The sequence below is a fragment of the Hippopotamus amphibius genome, chromosome 13 (genome assembly GCF_030028045.1).
Source record: "Hippopotamus amphibius kiboko isolate mHipAmp2 chromosome 13, mHipAmp2.hap2, whole genome shotgun sequence".
Classification (NCBI taxonomy): domain Eukaryota; kingdom Metazoa; phylum Chordata; class Mammalia; order Artiodactyla; family Hippopotamidae; genus Hippopotamus; species Hippopotamus amphibius.
This window is the reverse complement of record NC_080198.1, coordinates 4,202,568-4,221,561: the sequence shown is the minus strand read 5'-3', so window position 1 is coordinate 4,221,561 and position 18,994 is coordinate 4,202,568. Positions and strand designations below refer to the sequence as shown.

General features: G+C 61.1%; 1 protein-coding gene across 2 annotated transcripts in view; it reads right to left on the bottom strand.

Annotated features, from left to right (window-relative positions):
* Positions 1-17,790, bottom strand: part of PLXND1 (plexin D1) — a 51,632-nt gene extending 33,842 nt beyond the window's left edge. Inside the window, exons 1-2 of one of the 2 annotated variants that reach the window (XM_057705730.1) lie at positions 16,340-17,790; positions 754-930 (exon numbers count right to left, since the gene is read on the bottom strand). In XM_057705730.1, the coding sequence (XP_057561713.1) occupies positions 754-930; positions 16,340-17,668 (1,506 nt within the window). In that variant the 5' untranslated portion in view covers positions 17,669-17,790. Of the gene's footprint in view, positions 1-753; positions 931-14,622; positions 14,710-16,339 lie in introns of those variants that run through there. The other variant, XM_057705731.1, reaches the window with a different exon arrangement.
* Positions 17,791-18,994: the final 1,204 nt, after the last annotated feature.

The window sequence follows — 18,994 nt, the reverse complement described above, 5'->3', positions numbered from 1 at the left end:
CTGCTCCCATGCCTGGCATCTCCCGCAGAGGCGTCAGTGGGCTGGCTAGGGTCCCGGGGCCGGGCGGGCTCTGACCCCGACCGCTCACCCCGAGCCTGCGGCGTCTGCCCCGGGAAGCTGAGGGAATTGCATAATGGGTCTGGATCAATTAGGCCAGGGCCTGGGGCAGGCCGGAGCTGTGCCAGGCCGCTGACATTCCCAACAGGCAGGGAGTGGGAGGTGGCTGGGGGGCAGGTCCACGCCCTCACCTGGAGGCCCCTTAGTGGGGAAACGGGATTCCTCTCACCTCTTCCCAGCTCTAGGCATCTCAGGACCGGGCATCATTACCTCCAGAAACCAGTCACCTTGACTGGGGATTGGGGCAGCTTCAGAGGGCGGCCCGCGGAGTGGAGGAGGAAACAGGAGGGAGAGCCCCTCACTTGCCAGGCTGTGGCCTCCCCGACCCTCCAAAGCCCTATAGCAGTCTTGAGAGGCCCTACACAGATAGGGAAACGGAAACCAGGAGACAGAACGTTCACGGCCCAAGGTCAAACAGCCTGCACGTGGCAGAGCCCGGAGACGTGAACACAGATCCTGGTCCCGGAACCCTGAGAGAAGGGACCCCTCTCAGCCTGGTTCCCTCCTCTGCACCACAGGCACTGACTGCTGTGAGCAAGAGTGGAAGAAACAGACGTGGAAGACGCCTAATAACCCGTGGGCTCCCTCCCCAGCCGCGCCCCCTCCCCCGCCAGGCAGCCCCCAGCCCAGCCCTACCTTCAGCAGCCGCCCACTGACTGTGCCCAGGAAGACCACCGTGGAGCGGCCCACGCTGGCCGCAGCCACGGAGGAGAGGCCCGGGGCTCGGAAGACGGGCGAGGCCTTCAGGGGCTGCAGTACGGACAGTGGGTGCTGCAGGTGGGCGGCCCCACAGTCCAGCTGCTCCGGCTGCAGCTGGAAGAGAGAGAGCGCCTGTCAGTCCTCAGCTCCGGAACCTTCTCCGGCTCCCCGCCCACACGGCCGGCTGGGGTCTCTGGCCTCAGCACCGGAGCTTTTAAAGCCCTGCTCCTGCTCCGTACGCCCAGCACTGGGCTCAGGCCCCAACACAAGCAGGACCCCGTCTCTGAGCCCAGGTCGATCCCTGCCCTCGGCTTCAGTCACGGAGCTGCCCCAAGGAGATGAGTACCTTCTGGGTCCACGGGAGCCGGACAGGAGGAGCCGTGTGAGGGAGGCAAGAAGGCCCAGGGAGGCCAGCCTCTGCTCCAGCTTACCTGCCGACACCCAAGAGGGGTCCCTCCCGTGCTGGCTGGTTCTCCACAGCAACCAGGGGTTTCCTCCCCCCAGACCCCTGCTCTGACCCCAGCAACCCCCTCCCACATTCCCAGCAGCTCACCAGATCCAGGTTGAGGCCTCCCCAAACTGACGCCCCTCTCTCCTTCCCCGACACACATCCCTTCATCTGCCCACATTACAGATGGGCAAACCGAGGCCACAGGTATCCAAATGCACAGTCCTGCCAACCACAGCAGCTCCACCTCACGGGAGTGGGACAACCATGGCTGGCCACCCGAGTCCCCGCCACTCCCTGGACTTGTGCCCATCTTTCCCACCCTTCTCTGAGTGTTGTTCGTCCTTTCAAAGGTTTCTTCTGCAATTTGCACAAAAATACAACACCAGCCTCCAGGAAGTACCTTTGAGAAGACAACTGTGCAAATCCACAAGGATGCAGACACAAGCAGGGAGGGGACACAACCTCAGTATCAACCAGGAGGGGGCACATCACCCAGCAGGGCCACCCCCGCCCTGGGCGACACCACAAATCTGCACTGATTATGAAGAAAGACATCTGGCTGAGCAAAGTCACGGGGATGTCATGGGGCCTTTTTAGTAAAACTGGTGCATAAACATTAAAGTCACAGTCACAACAGCGAACACAATACAGGCCACGTTTACTGGGAACTGACCCTGTCCCGAGCCTGTACATCGACTCTCTGAATCCTGGCAGCCCTCTGAGGTCCTGTGTCACAGATGGAGAAACTGAGGCTCAGAGGGGACGTGGCCTGCTCCAGGTCACCAGCTGCAATGTCATGCCACCAGGAATGAAGCGGGCAGCAGAACTGGCTTCAGGGCATGGCTTTAGAGGGTTTTCCCCCCTTATCTGTGCTTCCTGCAAGCCAAAGTCACTGATGATGTGCCCACATGGGTTTTGTACAAAATCTCGACTAGTTTTCAAAAGCAAACCATAAATACCAGGTTCTTCATTCTTGGGAAAATAAACATAGCTGAGCCCTGAGTCCAGAGATGAGTGGGACCGGGGAGTGCCCTGGGCCACAACCCACAACCGGGTGGCCTCCCTCAGGATGGCTAGGGGGGACCTGGGCAAGCCCCTTCGCTCCTCTGAGCCTCAGTATTACTCAACATAAAATGGGTGCATCTTCAGCACCTCCCTCACAGGCACTCGGATGACACAGTTCGTTGCAAAGCGCTGGCATGAAGTGTGGTCCACAGTAAACGCTCCAGAAGTGTTTACTGATACTAACACTGTTTCAGAAAATGACGGTCACTGAAATGATCATCATAAAGTGGAATTTGGGGGCAAATCATGCCTACCTCAAAAGCTTTCTAAGTTGGACCACTTGGGACCACCTTAAAGCAGCCACCTGCTCACTGAGGAGGCTCTCCTGGGCCTCTCTTCTCTGGGTCGACTCTTGCCTCAACATTTCCCCCTGAATATAGCTGCCAAATGACCCCTTTGAAGGTACAAAGGTCTCCTCTGCTTGAAATCCTCTGACAGTTTGCACAATACTGAGAATAAACCTCGACTCTTCAAACCCCCACTTCAGGCCCTTGGGATCTTCTGAGCCCACCCCACACCCTCCTTGCTTGCCCTCAATCCTCCATTCCAGCCACACCAGCCTCACTTCTAGTCCCCAGACAGTCCAGGCTGCGTCCCGCCCAGGGCCTTTCCCTCTGCTTGGAATGCCACCGCCCAGACGGTCTTATCACGGCCTCCTCATCCTTCAGCTTCACAGCTACCCTGCCTGACTCATCCTCTGTGATCATCTCTGTGCCCAAGTTGGGGGACGGCCCTGGAAGAGGGCTGCAGACCCATCTCCCCAGCTGTCTCTCCCAGCCCTGGGCCCACCCCCTGCAATCCTGCGGCTGCGGGGAAGAGGTGAGGTGGCTCTGTCAGCGAGCAGGCAGGAGAGCGGGCACCTGGGCCTGAGACCTGCCACAAGGATGCTTTTCCGGGGAGTTGTATAACCTTCCTTCACTGAATATGGAGTACCTGAGTCATTAAATAATACGTTGTTCTAAAATTACCATTGTAAACTCTCACCCAGGGGACAGGAGCTTCCTCCCTGAGCTCTGGGAGGGGTGGGAAGGCCAGGAAGGGGAGACCTGAGGACACCTTTGGGGTTTTCTGCGCCGGGCCCTGCAATGGGGGTCCCCAGCCAGCCAGAGTGGGGGGTCCTGGGAACAGCCGGACCAGGCGCCCAGACAGGAGTGATCTGTGGGCCAGGGCGGCAGAGAGCATGAGGCGGGACGGCTGGGAATCTGGCTCTCGCCGGCCCACCCTGGCGCTCACAGCCATTCATTCTGCACTGAAGGAATTCTCTAAAAAGCCTTTCCTCCGACTTTTTTTTTCTTATCGTAAAAATAAAATGTAAAAAAATGTTTAAAGGAGAAGTAACCCGTTGGCTGCTCTGCACGATCTGTGCTCTGAGGGGGAAGCTGGCTCCCCAGCTGCCAGGGGAAGTCACAAGGCTGCAACCGCCTCGAAAACGGAAGCCGGACACACGTCCACCGGACAGGCAGGAAAGGCCTCTGCTGCTGGGGGATGTAGCCCGGGAAAGGGAAGAGTGGGCTCGGGCAACCCGACGGCCATCCAGGGCGTGGCCTCAGCTGAACTCGGTCTCCTGGGGCAGTTGGCTCCAAGGCCCAAAATACTGCCTGCCCTGACCGTGTGACATGGCCTGAAATTCCTCCATCAGCACCGGCCCGCCTTCAAGTCTCACTCGGCGTGGGTCTTTCAAAACACAAATTCCCCTGAGAGGAGGGGGAGGGCTGGGCTCTCACAGCGGCCTCCTCCAACCCACAAGGGCCACCTTCTCAAGCACAAGACTGGCACGCCTCTCCCTGGCTCTTGGCCATCCTCAGGGTCAAGCCTGGCATTCAAGGCCTCCGTGATCCAGCTCCTGCCGGCTCCTCAGGCCTGGAGTCTCCCTTCTCCCTCTGCCCCACCCTCGGCTGAGACCACACTAATCTGCAGTTTGTCAAATGTGGCCACACTTTCCTCCTAGGGCACCTGAACCTTCACGATGTTGTTGCCTCAGCAGCCAATGCCCTCCCCAGCTCTGAGCCACTCAGACTCCCCCTTGGCCCTCTATGCCCCCTCGTCTTTCCCCACGTTGTTCCTTTTGCCAGGCATGGCGAGGCAGCCAGTTTTCAGCCAGCCTTCAAGATGCAACTCCAAAAACACCTCTCGCCTCCTCTGTGACAGCACTGTGCTCTGCAGTGAGTGTTTACTAAAGAAAGGAAACTAATTTTGACTAAAGTGTGAATGACTGTATTCAGCTTCTTCCTTTCCAAGCAGAAATATTGAGAGCAACACTGCTGTGTTGGCTGCTGGAGAACTGAAGGGAAAGTATGGGTCAACTGTATGTCTACTGTGTATGTGACAACACAGGGGACCGATGTTCAGGGCCAGGCAGCACCTGGCTGCTACTTTTGGTTCCTCTAAGAAACTCAGTTGAGCCCTCTCTAAAATAGGATGATCCACGGGCAGCTGCTGGTCTCAGCTCTTTTCTAGGAGCAGGACACCCCCTCCCTCTCCGGGTGGCTGCCTCCTGGGGCCAAAACTCAGCTCTGCCTACTCTCCCATTAGAACTCTGACTTATTGATTTCACTACCAACTCTAATTGTGTTGACTTTCTCTCCCCAGGAAGCCAGCTGGAGCAAGAGCTTCCAGAGCCTGGCTTCTCAGGCCTCCAGCCTCCTGCCCGCAGACCCCACCAAACCTCAGCCCCACCGCAGGTGGCACTCCGAGGAGGAGGAGGAGGCGTCGATGGCAGACTACAAGACCCAGCGGTTCCGTCCCAGGTGCAGACTGCACCGGCTGCTGGGGCTTTGTGCTTGGGAAGTGAGGGCACTTTCTTGCCTCAAGTTTTCGATTGTTATCGAACCCTGATCCCAGGAAAGTGAGGTTTCACTGTCGAGGAGCTGAAAGCACACAGTCACTTTGGGGTATTAAGCAGCAGACTGCAGGGTGGCCTGCCGCTCACCACACAGGGCTGGGGGCTGGACGGAGCTCTGTCTCGTTCACCCTTCAACAGCAGCCAGAAGAAGCTTTTACAATGGCAAAGCACTAAATGCAACATGCGATCCCGGAAAAGAGAAAGGACACGCGTGGAGGAAACTCTGGAGCTCAGTTGAGAGTAAAGTACCGATGCTGGTTTCTTAGTTTTGACAAACATATGTCGTATGTGTCATAATGTATGATCTTAGCGATGGGAAAAACGGAAGGAAGGGTATGTGGGAACGATCTGTACGATCTTTGTAACTCTCCTGTAAATCTAAAATTATTCCAAACTAAAAGGTTGTTTAAAAAAAAAAAGAAAAAATGCAAAGCAGGTCGTGTCCCTCTCGCAGCTCCGCAGCCTTCCGTGGGTCCCAGTGCCCTCAACATAAGCCCCGCATTGCTCCTGGGGCCGCAGGTCCTGCTCAAGCGGGCTGGCCCCTCTGCGGCTCCCCTCAACCCCCGCCCCGGCCAGCGCCTCCCTCAGCATGGACAGGCGAGGAGGGGCCTGACTGAAGACGGGGGAGCCAGCAGGGCCCAGCAGGGTAGTGGTGGGGGTCGGACAGGGGCACTACACGCGGCTTCCTGCAGAGCCCGGTGAGTAACCCCCCACCTTCCTGCGAAGCTCTGAGGTTGAAGGGGACGTGTCCTCCAGCTCTCCAAGGGCACAGGTCCTGTCTGGATTTGAATCTACACCTGTGACTCCCACACCCAAACTCCTCCCAACTTCAGCCTGGGCGGCCTCTCAGAACACGGCAGCTCCTGGGCTATGGCTCCCCTGGGCCGACCCCTCCACTGAGGGTACACCGAGGCATGAAAAGAGCCCTGGGCCTCCTGTGTGCCGGTCCTGGGAGAGGGCAGGACAGACTCGGCTCTGGGGGGCCTCTGGCAACGGCCCCACACTCAGGAGGAAGCCGTCTGCTGCCAAGAAAGGAAATACCAGCACCTCCCAGCGGGTGACCAAGATGTTCCCTTCCTGAAGGGGTGGAAGTGGGGGGCAGGGTGGGAGAGAGTGGCCAACGAGGCCAGAGGACAAGTCAGGAGGCCTGGCGCTGAGCCAGGGCAAATGCAGTGCTCTGGGGAAACCGAGGCACGGGGGGGGGGCAGACGCTTCCTCAGGACACACAGCACCGTAATTCCCTGCCTGGCCCCAAGCTGCCTGAATCAGGCAGAAAAAACCACCACGTAGCAATGTGCACAACAGCTCGCACACACCCTTCCAAAGCTTCAGCGAGGCCTGCCTCAGCTTCCCTGACCCCCTCTCTGAAGAAAGTGGATCGCCCAGCCCCAGGCAACGAGGTCATCTGGGCACCACCTGGAAGGTGGACCAGTCAGCCAGGCCGCCCTGAGCACAGGGTGTCCACCCGCCCATAACCGGCACTCCTGACCCTGCCCCCAGGCAGAACACAGCCTGCAGGGACAGCCCCAGGCTGAGGTCAGAGGCCAGGCGACACTGAAGACCTGCTGTGCGCGGGCACCGAGCACACACTCTCGCTGGGTTCCCATTTAACAGACAGAGAAACTGAGGCTCCCGATGCGCCGAGCCTCACAGCTCTCCACACACTGTGGGCTGCCCCATCCTCACGGAGCCACAGTCCCCTCACCTATAAAATGGGAGCGATCCCTGTGCCCACCACAGAGGCTCTGCTCCCAGCAGCCCTCAACACTGAGCACCACATACACTCAGCACACGTTCCCAGCGAGCTCTGCAGGCCACGGGCAGAGGCTCAGGGACACCCAGGGACAGCGGGGCAGGCGGACCGGCCGCTCCACCCTCCCCAAAGTCAGGCCTCTGAGGCTGTGTGAGCAGCACTGCCCTCGCCCGAGCAGGGCCGGGGTGGCTCTGCCCGGGGCCTGCCTGGGAACTGCCGCCACAGCCGCTGACTCAAGCAGCCGTTGTTTTGTTAGCTGGACGCGGCCCCCCAGACACCCAGCTCCCCCTTCTCGAAGCTGTTTCTCATTCCAGCCCAGCCCGGCCCTGTTTCCAGCCACCCCCCCCACCCCCCCCCCGGCCACCCCAGGGTCCCAGAGGAGCGCAGTGTGGGATGGGCAGCCAGGACTCTTCCCTGGCCAGGGCGGCCCGGGTGGGGGCGTCGTTTCCTCCCAGCAGCTCCAGCGGGGGCGGGGTGGCAGGCGGAGCGCGGCAGCTCCAGCCCCGCCTCACCTTGGAACAGTTTCGGTCCCAGCTTCTTCCCCGAGGGACACAGGCCAGAAGACGCTGAGAGCGTAGCTGCCTCTCCTGGGGACACCGGGCCTTCCTCTTCCTCCAAGGGTTGGGGGGCCCTGGAGACTGGAACTCACACCCTCCTCCCAATGCCCTGGGGGTGCTGGCCTCGGTCCCAGAGTCATCTTACAACGGTGTGTGACCACAGCCGAGGGACCCCCACCAAACATCTCTGGGCCGGGTCCCATGTGCTGGAGACAAGGAGGTGACATGGGGCCCTCTGTCTAGCTGCCAGCATCCCAGTTCAGAGACCACCCCCACGTGGGGAAGGGACAGCTTTATAACAACACCACAGTGGAATCCGTGACACAACAATAATAAGCAGCTATGGTTTCCTTTGTGCAGAGACCTCTGCCTGTACAACCTCACTGAACCCTCACCAGACCCTTATAAGTTGCTGCTACTTTACAGCAAAGGAAACTGAGGCACAGAGAGGTAAAGGGACTTGCCCAGGGTCACAGAGCCAGAACCGCCAGTCGGTGAGCCTCAAACCTAGGCAGGCTGGCTCCAGAACCCTCATCCTAAGCCACAGTCTCTCCGCCCCCCTGCTCTGTTGGGTGCAGCCAACAGCGGCTGGGAATTTGGCCATTTGGAGCTGGAAAGGCCCCGGGTTGCAAGTTTGGAAACCGGAGCCCATCCAGGAGCTAGCCACTTCCAGAGGGTTCAGTCACCTCCAGCACAGAGGGTGGACGAGCTCTGAGAGAGGCACGGTGCGGGGCGGAGGCGACCACCGATCGCTGCTTAGTTCCTTTCCCGGGCCTGGCCTCACTTCAAGGCCTCTGCCCACGGCCCCCCCGTTATCTACCGATCGGAGCAGAAAGCGCCCTGCGATCCACGCCCCACTGGGGCCTCGCTGGGCCTCGTCATGGAGCCGCGCGCTTCCTCCCGCCTCCAGCGTGTGATTTACCGCGTCGCAGGGTGAGGGATGGTGGACTGGGCGGGGCGAGCCTCGCTGGCCCGGCTGATCTCGGTGGCATCGAGGACCGGCAGCAGCAGGAGAGTGGGTGGTGCACGGCCCTTCCGGGCGGCCTGCTGGGCTCGGCCCCGGCCCAGCACAGGCTCTGGAAAGAAGGAAAACGGCCGAGCTCCGGGGGTAGCCGGGATCCAAACCCGCATGGCTGGCGCCAGGAGACTTTCCAGGCCTGTCCCTACACGGGGACCAGCTGGTTTCCATGGCAATCCCCACACCGTTGGCAGAGCTGGAGGGGCTCTCGGGAGTCCCCTGGTCCAGCCCCAGTGGGGGCTCTGGGAGAGAGCCTCCTCCTCCCGCCAGCACCTGGCAGGACGAACGTAGGGCCAGCAGCCACGGGGTCTCCTCCAGAAGCAGATCCAAGACGTCTCACTCTCCCCCAAGGCCTTGCTGGCTCCCCACAGCCCACAGGGCAGTGTCCAAATCCTTGGCCTGCGCCCCAGACCCCACATGCTCTCAGCTTCATCTCTGCCTGCTACCCAAACCATGTTCTACCACATCTCTGGGCCTTTGCTGTGGCCTGGAAGGCCTCCCCCAGCTCCATCTGTCAAAGTCCTGCTCCAACACCCCCCCCCTCCTCCAGGAAGCCTTCCCTGAGTCCCTCAGATGAGGCTGCTCAGCGTGTAGCTCTGGCTGTGGTGTATCTTCTACCCTGATCTCCTCCCCCCACGGTCTGGGGGCTCCGGGAGGACGGGGCAGGGACTAATTCATCTCCTTTAAGAGGCTGCCATGTCACAGAGCTGAGCCCTTCCTGCCACACTCCAGGGAACCCTCCACCAGGAGCACAGACGGGCAGGAGATGCTGCCCAGGAGGTCTGGACTCTGGTGGGTAAAGGTGGAGACAGCTGCGGTCCTGGGGAACAGGAGCCCTGCACCCGGGGGGCCCTGCCCCAGCCTGGGACCACACTGGGCATGGGGCTCGGCAGCTCGGCTGGCCTCACTGGGAAGTCGTCACTACTCCCCACAGCAGCCCCATTAGGGGAAGAACGTCCCTGGGTCTCAGTTTCTTCACCTTTAAAAGGGACCCATTCACCCCATCACTGTGACCTTGAGGGCCTCTTTGGCTCACAGCCATTAGGTCAGCGTTTTCAGAGGAACCAGGGAGCAAAAGTGATACGCACAGGCTCTGAAGCCACACACCTGCTTCACCTTCTACTTGCTGTGTGACATCAGGCACTTATCCCCTCTGGGTCTCTGTTTCTCTTTTCTGTGGACTTGGCATAGCACTCACCCCATTCCATTTCTGGCAGGATTAAAAGATACACACTATATGTAAAGTGCTTTTGCAAAGTGCCCAACACAGGAGAGGCTCCCAGGAAACAACAATAAGAGTAAGGATAGCGATGCTGGCGGGAGCAGTCCTGGTGGCAGAGTGAGGGCTTTCCTGCCACCCCACGGCCCAACTCAGACCGGGAAAGTGAGGCCCAGAAAGGGGAAGGGGTCCCTCAGGCCCTCATGCTCCTCTTCTGTACACACTGTGTCTGTCCTCCACCCTCCAGCAACCAGAACCCGGAGCCCAGTCGGCTTCCTTCATCTCCATGAAAACCGGCAGCAGTGGCAGCGGGCAAACCAGACTCCCGCAGAGGGTGTTTCTGCAGGGGCTGAGCTGACTCACACACGGCCTCCGCTGAACTCCAGCGGGCCCTGTTCTTCTCTTTGCTGAACCTACTTTACAGATGGGGAAGTGGAGGCTCAGAAAAGGTACGTGACTTGCTGGAGGCCACAGGGAGGAGGTGCAGAGCCAGGATTTGAATCCAGGGAGTTAGGGAGTTGGTGCCAGGGTCCAGCACTGACCCGTCCACCACTCTGGGTGTGTCTGGGTGTGGTAGGCTTAACTGTGGGCATCGCCAGGGCCATGACAGATCCCCCACGTCCTACCCCCCTAGCAAACGCTGGACAGTGACGTGCTGCCCTGGAGGGGAGGCGGCGGCCCGCCCAGCCCCAGTACACAGCATGGTCCACGGCTGGGGTCAGTGTTGAAAGGGATTTGTCAAGTCATTCAAACTGACCACATCTGCATCCACACACTCAAAGGCCCAAGGGGTCCTGATCACATTTTCAGAGGTGAATGTCCCTAGGTGCCTCCCTGCCTCCCCAACCTCCTCAGGAGGCCCTATCGGCCCCAGCCCCCAGCATGTGGCCAGGCCTCGGCAGATGCCCTAGCCAGCATCACCCCGCTGAGGAACTGAATCACTGCAGCGGCAGCTCCTGGCTTCCATCCGGGGCCTGCTGGGAGGTGCTGTCGCAGACGGGGTTTTGTACAAAGGGCCCCACCCAAATCTCCGCGGGATGAGGGGTAACTGTAGAACCCCCAGCTGAGAGCCCACAGCTAACACCAGCGCTCACCCAGGCGGACTCCACAGCCAGCCAGCCGGCCTGTGGATCCCTACTCTGTGAACCAGCTGTGCGAGAGCCAGGGCCTCCGTTTGCGCATCCGTCAACTGGGCATAACAGCGCTTCCTGCCTCATGGGAGGCGGTGGGGTGCTGTGAGAGCCAACGCAGTGGTGCTCGTGAAGGGCTGGCACAGCGTCCCTGCTCAGAACGGGGAGTGTGGCCGTGGTTCCTGCTCAGCCCCAGGGAGCTGAGGGGGCGCCCAGCGTCCCAAACCCCTCAGGCCCACCCGACGTGCAGCACCCACATCACCCACAGCAGCGGCGCCAGGCCTGCTCTCACCCCGGCCTTGCCCCCCGCCACTGAGCTGGGGCTGGGAGGCACCCCACACCCCCACACCCCACCCCTGGTCTCGCCCACCCCTGCTCACCGCCAGGGCCTGGGCTGGTCCCTTCTCCTCCCTCCTCTGGGCACTCCCTGCCCCGCCGGCTGCTCCACACACTGAGCGCACTTTTCTCAGATGCATTTCTCTTCTCCTGGTACTAATACCTCCACCTGCCACTTCCTGGGCACCTCACATGAGATTTCAGTTCAGAAGGAGACACCATCCCATTTTACAACGAGAGAGCATGAGGCCCAGAGAGGGTAAATGACTCACCCTGGATCACACAGCTTACGGGCAGGAGAACAGGATTCACCTTCAGCTCTACCCTCATGTACCTGGCGGTCGAGACTGATGGCATTCCCAGGGCAGGGAGGTATATTAACTGTCTCCTGGCCCAAGACCCATCTGTCCCTCTAGGCTAGAAGGTCATGCCCGCCAGCTCCGCCGGAAGCCCCTCTGCTAAGTACCCCCACGTGTCCCTGCTTGTATGGGGAGCTCACTCCCAGCGCCTAACCCCACACCAAATGGAAAGCCCATCTTGGAAGCTTATCTCCCTCCACCTCCACCCAGCATTTCAGCCCCTAAATTGGTTCAGAAAACGCCTTCTTGACAACGGGCACCCACCCACTGCATGCCAGTTTAAAACTGCCTGAGGGTTTTTTTTCCACCTTTACTATAAAAAGGCACCTTGAAAACACAACATTGACATTTCCCTGTCGATTTTCTTTTTGATTTAAAAGTACAAATATTATGGTCATTCAGAGATTGAAGGGAAAGACTCAGGTAAGGAAGTCGGACTCAGCCTGCCCTCGCCTTGCTGGGTGGCCCTGTGCCTCAGTTTCTTCACTGATAGCATAAGGCAATTTCCCAACTCACTTTCAGCACACACGTGAATTGAGGAAAGGGAGCCAAGCTACAGGCGACGGAGACTAATTTTCTAACTTACTTTCTCTCTCAAAATAGTCGAAAGGCCCCAAATATGCCCAAAGCAATTAGGGACAAAGTTGGCACCTCTGAAGGCTGGGAAGACAAGGTTCCCTGCCTCTTCGCTGTCTTAAAGGTGGCGAGCAGGGGGACAAAGCCCGGCAGGCGAAGCTGGAATGTCAGAGACCACCCCGACCACGGCTCTGGAGCTTCAGGCCTGAGGCCCCAAGAGAGGGAGAGGGAGGCTGGGTGTGCAGTGGCCTGGCTGAGCCTCTATGCCTGCGAGTCAGACATCCCTGGAGAAGAGATGGAAGGGCAGGGTCCTGTTCCCCATGTCCAGTCCCACCGAGACCACCTGGTTGCGGGAGCAGTCAGGCCACACCGGCTGGGAGGGAGAGGGATTCCAGGCCCCTGGTACTCACTCTCTCCCGGAGAGGCACCCGTGTCACATTCCCTACCCCGACTTCCATCCCAATGCCAGACCGTACTGGGCAGCTCCCTTCTCCTCCATCCTGTCCGTCCCCACCTCTGGGGCTACAGCCCGGCATCCAAATCCGTCCCACACCCCCTGCTTCCCTCCACGCCCTCATACCAGGCCCGTCACATTCCTTGAGAACAAGGCCGGGCCGGCCATCCCCACTGTTGTGCCCAGCGCCCGCCACAGGGGTCTGGCAGACAGTAGGTGCTCCAGAAATATTTGCAAACGAAGGAGTGAATCACTTGCCTGGAACATGGCACCAGCCTCCTCCCTACTCTCCCTGCTTCTCCTCTCTCCTTCTCAACAGCCATCTAGTGACTTCTAAACTAGCTCCAGTAAAAATCATCGCAGGAATTGCAAACACATGTGCTGGGCACGCTAAGTGCTTCACCTGTAGCACCATTTAATGCCCACAGAGGTCCTGTGCAGTCGGTACTTTTATTATCGTTCCCATTCTACAGGAGAGGAAACTGAGGTGCTCGTTCAGATGAGATGCTCTGGCTAAAACCCTTCATGGCTCCCCATGTCCCCAGGACACAGCCATGCCTATCCGCACCCACAGGGCAGGCCCGACCACCTCCCCCAGCCCAGCTCACACTTCCCACCCCCCACCACACTGACCACCTCTCACTGCTCCAGCCCGTCTTGCTGTTTCCTACCTCCAGGCCTCTGCACAGGCTGTTCCCTCTGCCTGGACCCCTTCCCCTTCTCCTGCCGGCTTCACATGGCTCATTCCTGGTCATCCACCCACCTGTGCTTTGCCACCACTTCCCCAGAGGCCTTGATGCCCCTCTCCGGGCTCCCTCTGCCCAGTTCTTCCATCACAGCACCCATCTCTCTGGGCTGTAAGGGCCTGGCCACATGTCTGCCCTCTGCCCGCCTGCACAGTCCACAAGAGCAGAAAGTAAGGCAGTCACCACTGGTCCCCAGCACACAGCAACACAGTAGGGAGGGGCTTAGGAAATATTTCCTGAGGCTTCATCTGGCGCTAGAGGTGGTGTCTTTACTGTTGCAGAACAAGCCAAAATAGGTCACTGGTTGCTGTCCAGGACCAAGCCCAGACCTGTGCTAATAATGCCTCCTAGGGTAATAAGAACAAGAACAGCAGACATCTACTGGGTGCTCACTATGTGTCAGGTATGAAGTGCTTTACGTTAATTAATTCATCTGGTCCTTGTCCACCCTTAGTGATTTATTATCCCCAATTTACAGATGAGGAAAATGAGGCTCAGAGAGGTTAAGTCACTTCTTAAGGTCACACAGCTGTGAAGTGACAGAGTAGGATTTAACCCAGGGTGCAAAGTCCAAGTTCTTAGCCTGTAACTGGGGAGCGGGCAACAGACAGGAGCAAGAATAACCATCACCCTCCCACCCCCACCTGAGGATAGAGGCCCAGACCCTGGGGCCTTGGACACATCTGGGATATATTGCCCAGTAGCACTGGCCTGTGGCCACAGCTGGGCAGGGGGAAGGGGGGATGGGTAAAGAGGACACAGGGACAGTGGCCAAGGAAGGCCAGGAATCCACCCCACCTTAGGCAGTGGGGAGGGGGCCCTTGGCCACTCTGTTCCTGGGGCTGTGTCCCTGGAGAGGCCCTGCCCCCTAAGCCAAGAGAAGCCCCAGCCCCCTTCAGCACAGTGAGTCACTGCACCAGGCCAGGCTGGGGACGAGGGACCGTGGGAACCAGGACAGTTCCTGCCAGAGGGGGAGGAGGCACTGCGGCGGCCTGAGGAATCCCACAGATCGCCTAACACGGAGGGTGCAGATGGACACGCAGGCCTGGAAAGGCCTGAAGAAAGCCCTTCCAACAGAGTCTTCCCTCTGTAGAGCAGGGACTGACTTCCCATTCACCGTCTCCAGCTCTGAGACCCCCGGACACAAAGCCTGTGCCCTCAAACATAGCCAGCTGAGGCATGTGGCTCTGGGTAGGGGAAGAGGGTATGTCCCAACCACAGTGCTGGGTGGCCACCCTGACCAGGCCGGCCCCTGCCGGTGGCAGAGCCACTCCCAGGCCAGTCTGCCCTGCTCACCCACCATGACCTTTACTTCCAGTGCAGCCGGACAGCCAGGTGGTGGGCAGTGTGGGGGCCCAGCAGCAGGCGAAGGAATCTGCGCCTTCTCAAAGCCCCAGTGTTGGGCACACCCACAGGGGAATGATGAGTCTCACGAGCTTCTTGCCAGGGCCTGAGGATCACGGAGCAGGGATGGGGCAGGGCCACAGGGAGCCTGGCCTCCAGGAGGGCTCCGTAATCACCGAGAGAAGGCCAAGGCTTCCTAGGGGAGTGCACAAGCCTCCCCTGACTCAGCCTGGGATAGGGAGTGTGGAAAAGGCATGGGGGTCCACCTCCCAGGGCCCCCTAAAGAAGTGACCCCTTGCTTAAGGGGTTCCTTGAGTGGAACCACACACAGTTCCTTCCTGCACCCCTGTGTCACATCCCCCCAACCTGGCCCCCTCGCCCCTGCCTAGCCCAGCCCCAGACACCTGGGCCCCATTCCCACCCAGCTGTTGTGGCCCTATACCTGGGCCTCCTTGCTCGCTCTAGATCCCCCACGGTCCACTCAGGTGCTACATGCAGTCCTGCTCACCTCTCTCCATTCTCCTGGAGCTGGCACCTCCCCATCCCAGCCACCAGGACCCCTCCAACACACATACTCTGAGCTCCATGTCTGTCAGGCAGCAAAAGCTCAGCGACACTAAGAGCACAGATGCTGAGGCTATACAGCCTGGATTCAAATTCTGCCACTGCTAGTTCTTAGCTATGTGACCTGGAGCAAGTTACTTAACCTCTCTGTGCCTCCGTTTCTTCATCTGTAAAATGGGGCTGAGAACAGAGCCTACCTGAGAGGACTATTGTTAAAACCTAGAGTTGCGCCCTGGGATGCACTTGGTAGGCATTCCACAAGTGTTACTGCCTTCCCCACAGCCCCCACGCATGGTGCATGCTAAATGTTCAGTAAATGTGTGTTGGATGAGTGAATAAAAGCTGGCGTCAGGAACACACCCGTTTGCCAACCAGCGGCCTCCCCAGAGTGCCTACTGGCTCCCAAACACCTGTGTCCCCTGCTGCACACATCCCACTGTGCACTCAGGCCCACAATGTTGCACCAGTGTCACTGCTGCGCACACCTGCCTGCCCTCACTCCTGCATGACCCAGCTCAGTGTCACACAAGTCTGGTGCATACACCTTGCTACTGGTGCATATCCCCCTACCACCTGCAGGGCCCTGGTGCACACCTGCATGCCTCCCGACACACATGCCACACCCATGCACACATCTGCCAACTTCCCGATGGGCTCACGCAGCAGCCCAGAACATACCTGTGGTCAGACACTGCACTCGCTGTGCACTCAGCAGGCTGCTGCGACCCTCGCTTGCACAACTGAGATGTACATACACCTTTGGCTCTCTTCAGCGCACACCTGGATACCCATCCACAACCCGAACGGCCAACACCCAGATGCGTGTCCCTGAAACCCAGCACTCATCTAAGTGCCCAACGCGCACACCTGGGCCACATGCACGCCAGTGCCCCCCACCTCAGTTAACATCTGTATCCTCCCAACTACACCTGGGTCCCCGCAAATGCACCTGTGGCTCAGAGTACACACTTGAGTCCCCATACACGCACATCTGGGTCGCGGCGCGCTCACACGAGTGACCCGCTCAGCGCACAACCTGCCCAGTTACCCACACGCTCTCCCTCCGGTGCCCTGGGACGGTCCCCGGCGCCCCCGCTGCCTGGGCGTACCTGGATATTGCGCTTGCGCTCGCAGGCCGGTCCGGTGCCCTGCACCACGCTGTCGAGCACGGCCACCACGTCGGGTGCCGGCTCCACGAAGCAGGCGGTGCGCGCGGCGCGGATCGCGGCTTGCACGTCGGCGAAGCGGAAGGCACAGAGCGCGGCGGGAGCCGTGCGGGCCGCCGGGGCCCCCTGCGGCCGCTCAAAGACCGCAAAGAGCAGCTCGCGCGCGGGGAAGACGGACACCAGGCGGCTGTAGAGGTCGCCGCGGCCCGCGCCGCCCGCGCACTGCAAGCCCAGCTGGATGTAGGACTCAGTGAGCTTCTTGGCGTCGCCGCCGGCGCCGCGGGGCAGGCAGATGCGCGCCAGCAGGCTCCGCGCCTGGCTCTCCTTGTCGCCCGCGCGCGCCTCGCTGTTGAGCGCCAGGTACGCGTAGGTCTGGACGCCGGGCTGCGGGTCGGGAGGGTGCAGGAAGGCGCGAACGAAGCCCAGCTTGTGCTGCCCCTTGGCACCCTGCTTGATCTTAAGAATGTTGTCGTCGGAGGGGTTGAGGTCGAAGGTGAAGAGCTTGGCGAGGTCGCCGCGCGCATCCAGGGAGCGGATGGCTATCTCGGGCGTGTTCTCGAAGCGGTGGTCCTCCAGGCTGCGGTTGCGCGGGAAGAAGGCGCTGCCGTAGCCCGTGTACGTGGCGCCCACGAGCAGGCGGCTGCCCCCGGTGCCGGCGGCCGGCGGCAGGACCAGCCCCACGGTGGACGCGTTCGGGTGGTTGGCCGCCACGTTCAGCATGCTGGGGAACACCGTGACGGGCTCGGCGGGCGGAGCGGCGGGCGGGAAGTGCACGGCCACCGCCGAGATGTTGCCCCGCCGCCGCAGCTGGCAGAAGCCCTGGTAGATGGAACCGCACACGACCACCAGGCCCTGGCCGGGGTCCAGTTGCAGGATCTTGTTGTAGTTGTCGGTGAGGCGCCGCGGGTGCTCGCACGAGGCCTGCGGCAGCTGCGGGGCGTGACACAGCGGGCTGTCGGCCACCGGGCCCACGGCCGCCTCGGCCTCCAGGCTCAGGTTGACGCCCGACAGCTGGTAGAGGCGGTTGACGGCCGCCAGGTACACCGTGCCCGCCGCGCCGTCCAGGGCGAAGTTGTTGGTGGGCGTGGGCGAGGGGAACCGGCGCTGGATCTCCAGGGCGCCGATCCGTGCCGCCCCCAGGAGCAGCAGCAGCAGCAGCAGCAGTGGCGGCGGCGGGCACGGCGGGGCCCGGAATGGCGGGCGCGGCGGCAGGGGGCTGGCCGCGGCCGCCCGGGCGCTAAGGGGTGCGCCGCCCGCGGCGCGACGAGCCATCCGGGCGTGCGCGGGCTGCGCGGCACGGCGAGTGCATGGGGCGCGGCGCGGCCGGGAGCCGGGAGCCCGGAGGCGGCAGGAGGCGGGGGGCGGGCCCGGACCGCGAGGCGCTTCCTGCCCGCGCCAGCCGCCCCCGGCCCCGGCGCCCCGGCCCGGCTCAGCCGCTCTGCTCAACCCGGGGGCGGGGCGGGGGCGGCTCCGCTGCGGACACGCCCTCGCGCCCCGCCCCCCCGCGCCCCGCCCGGCCGCGCCCCGCCCCGCCTCCCGGGCCCCCTCCCGCCCCCGGCCCACCTCCCCACGCGCCCCGGGCCCCCGCCCTCCGGCCGCCGGGTCCCGGCTCCGCTGTCGGTGGGTCCGGCCGCCCCGCGCCCTCCAGGACCCTCCCGCGCGGCCCCCGCGGCCCGAGCCTCCTTTCCCGGAGCTGCCTCCGCCTCCGTCTCTGGTTGCTTTAGTTTCTTCTCCCTCGGCCGCTTGGCCTGTCTCTCCAGTTTGTCTTATTTTTTCCTTCCTCTTTTCTCCCGTCTCTGTCTCTCCTCCTCGGTGTGTGTCTCTCAGTGTCTGCCTGTGTCTGTCTGTGTGGCCCGCCCCCCACCCCAACTCCGTGCGTGCTGTCTCTCCTTTTCTCAGTCTCTGATTCTCTTTCGCTCTCCTGCCTGTGGTACACCGCCCCTCCCCTTTCTCCCCTGCATTCTCTCTCCCCCTTCTCTCCTGCGTTTCTGTCCTGCCCCCTCGGACCCTCTGTGTCTCTCCATCCCTCTACCCCCTGTCTCCCCCACCTCTGTCCACCCTCCTCTCCCCCTGCCCTCCCTGCCTCTCCCCACCTCACACTCCACTCCCTTTCCCAGGACACTGTCCAGGCCTTAGACCCCAGAGCCTGGTCACCCCCAGGGTCAGCTGGGCAGGGGGCACCACCCCCTCAGATTCCATGATCCCCAGCCTGGAAAGGGATGTGACAAGTGGCAGGGACCAGAGCTCACGGGTCAAACATAAATCAGGGGAAAGTGGAGAGGAACTATTTCAGGCCTGTGCCAAGCCCTAGGGCACCCAGAGTAGGGCCTTGGTCCCGGGGGGTGATGGCCCCAGGAGGCCCACAGCTGCCCTTCCCCCCACTTTATTCAGGACTCTAAATGGACCTAAAATCCTCCCAGATTTAGTGAAGATCAGCCACAGGTGAGCGGGCACGGGGCCTGCTTCTCCTTTCACCTGGGAGACACAGGTGGGCACTGGGGGCCGAGGCCGGCAGCGATGATTACAGGGTCACAGGGCCCACGTGAGGCGCACGCATGGCATCCGGCCACCACAGGCGCCCAAGCAGGGTTCGCCCCC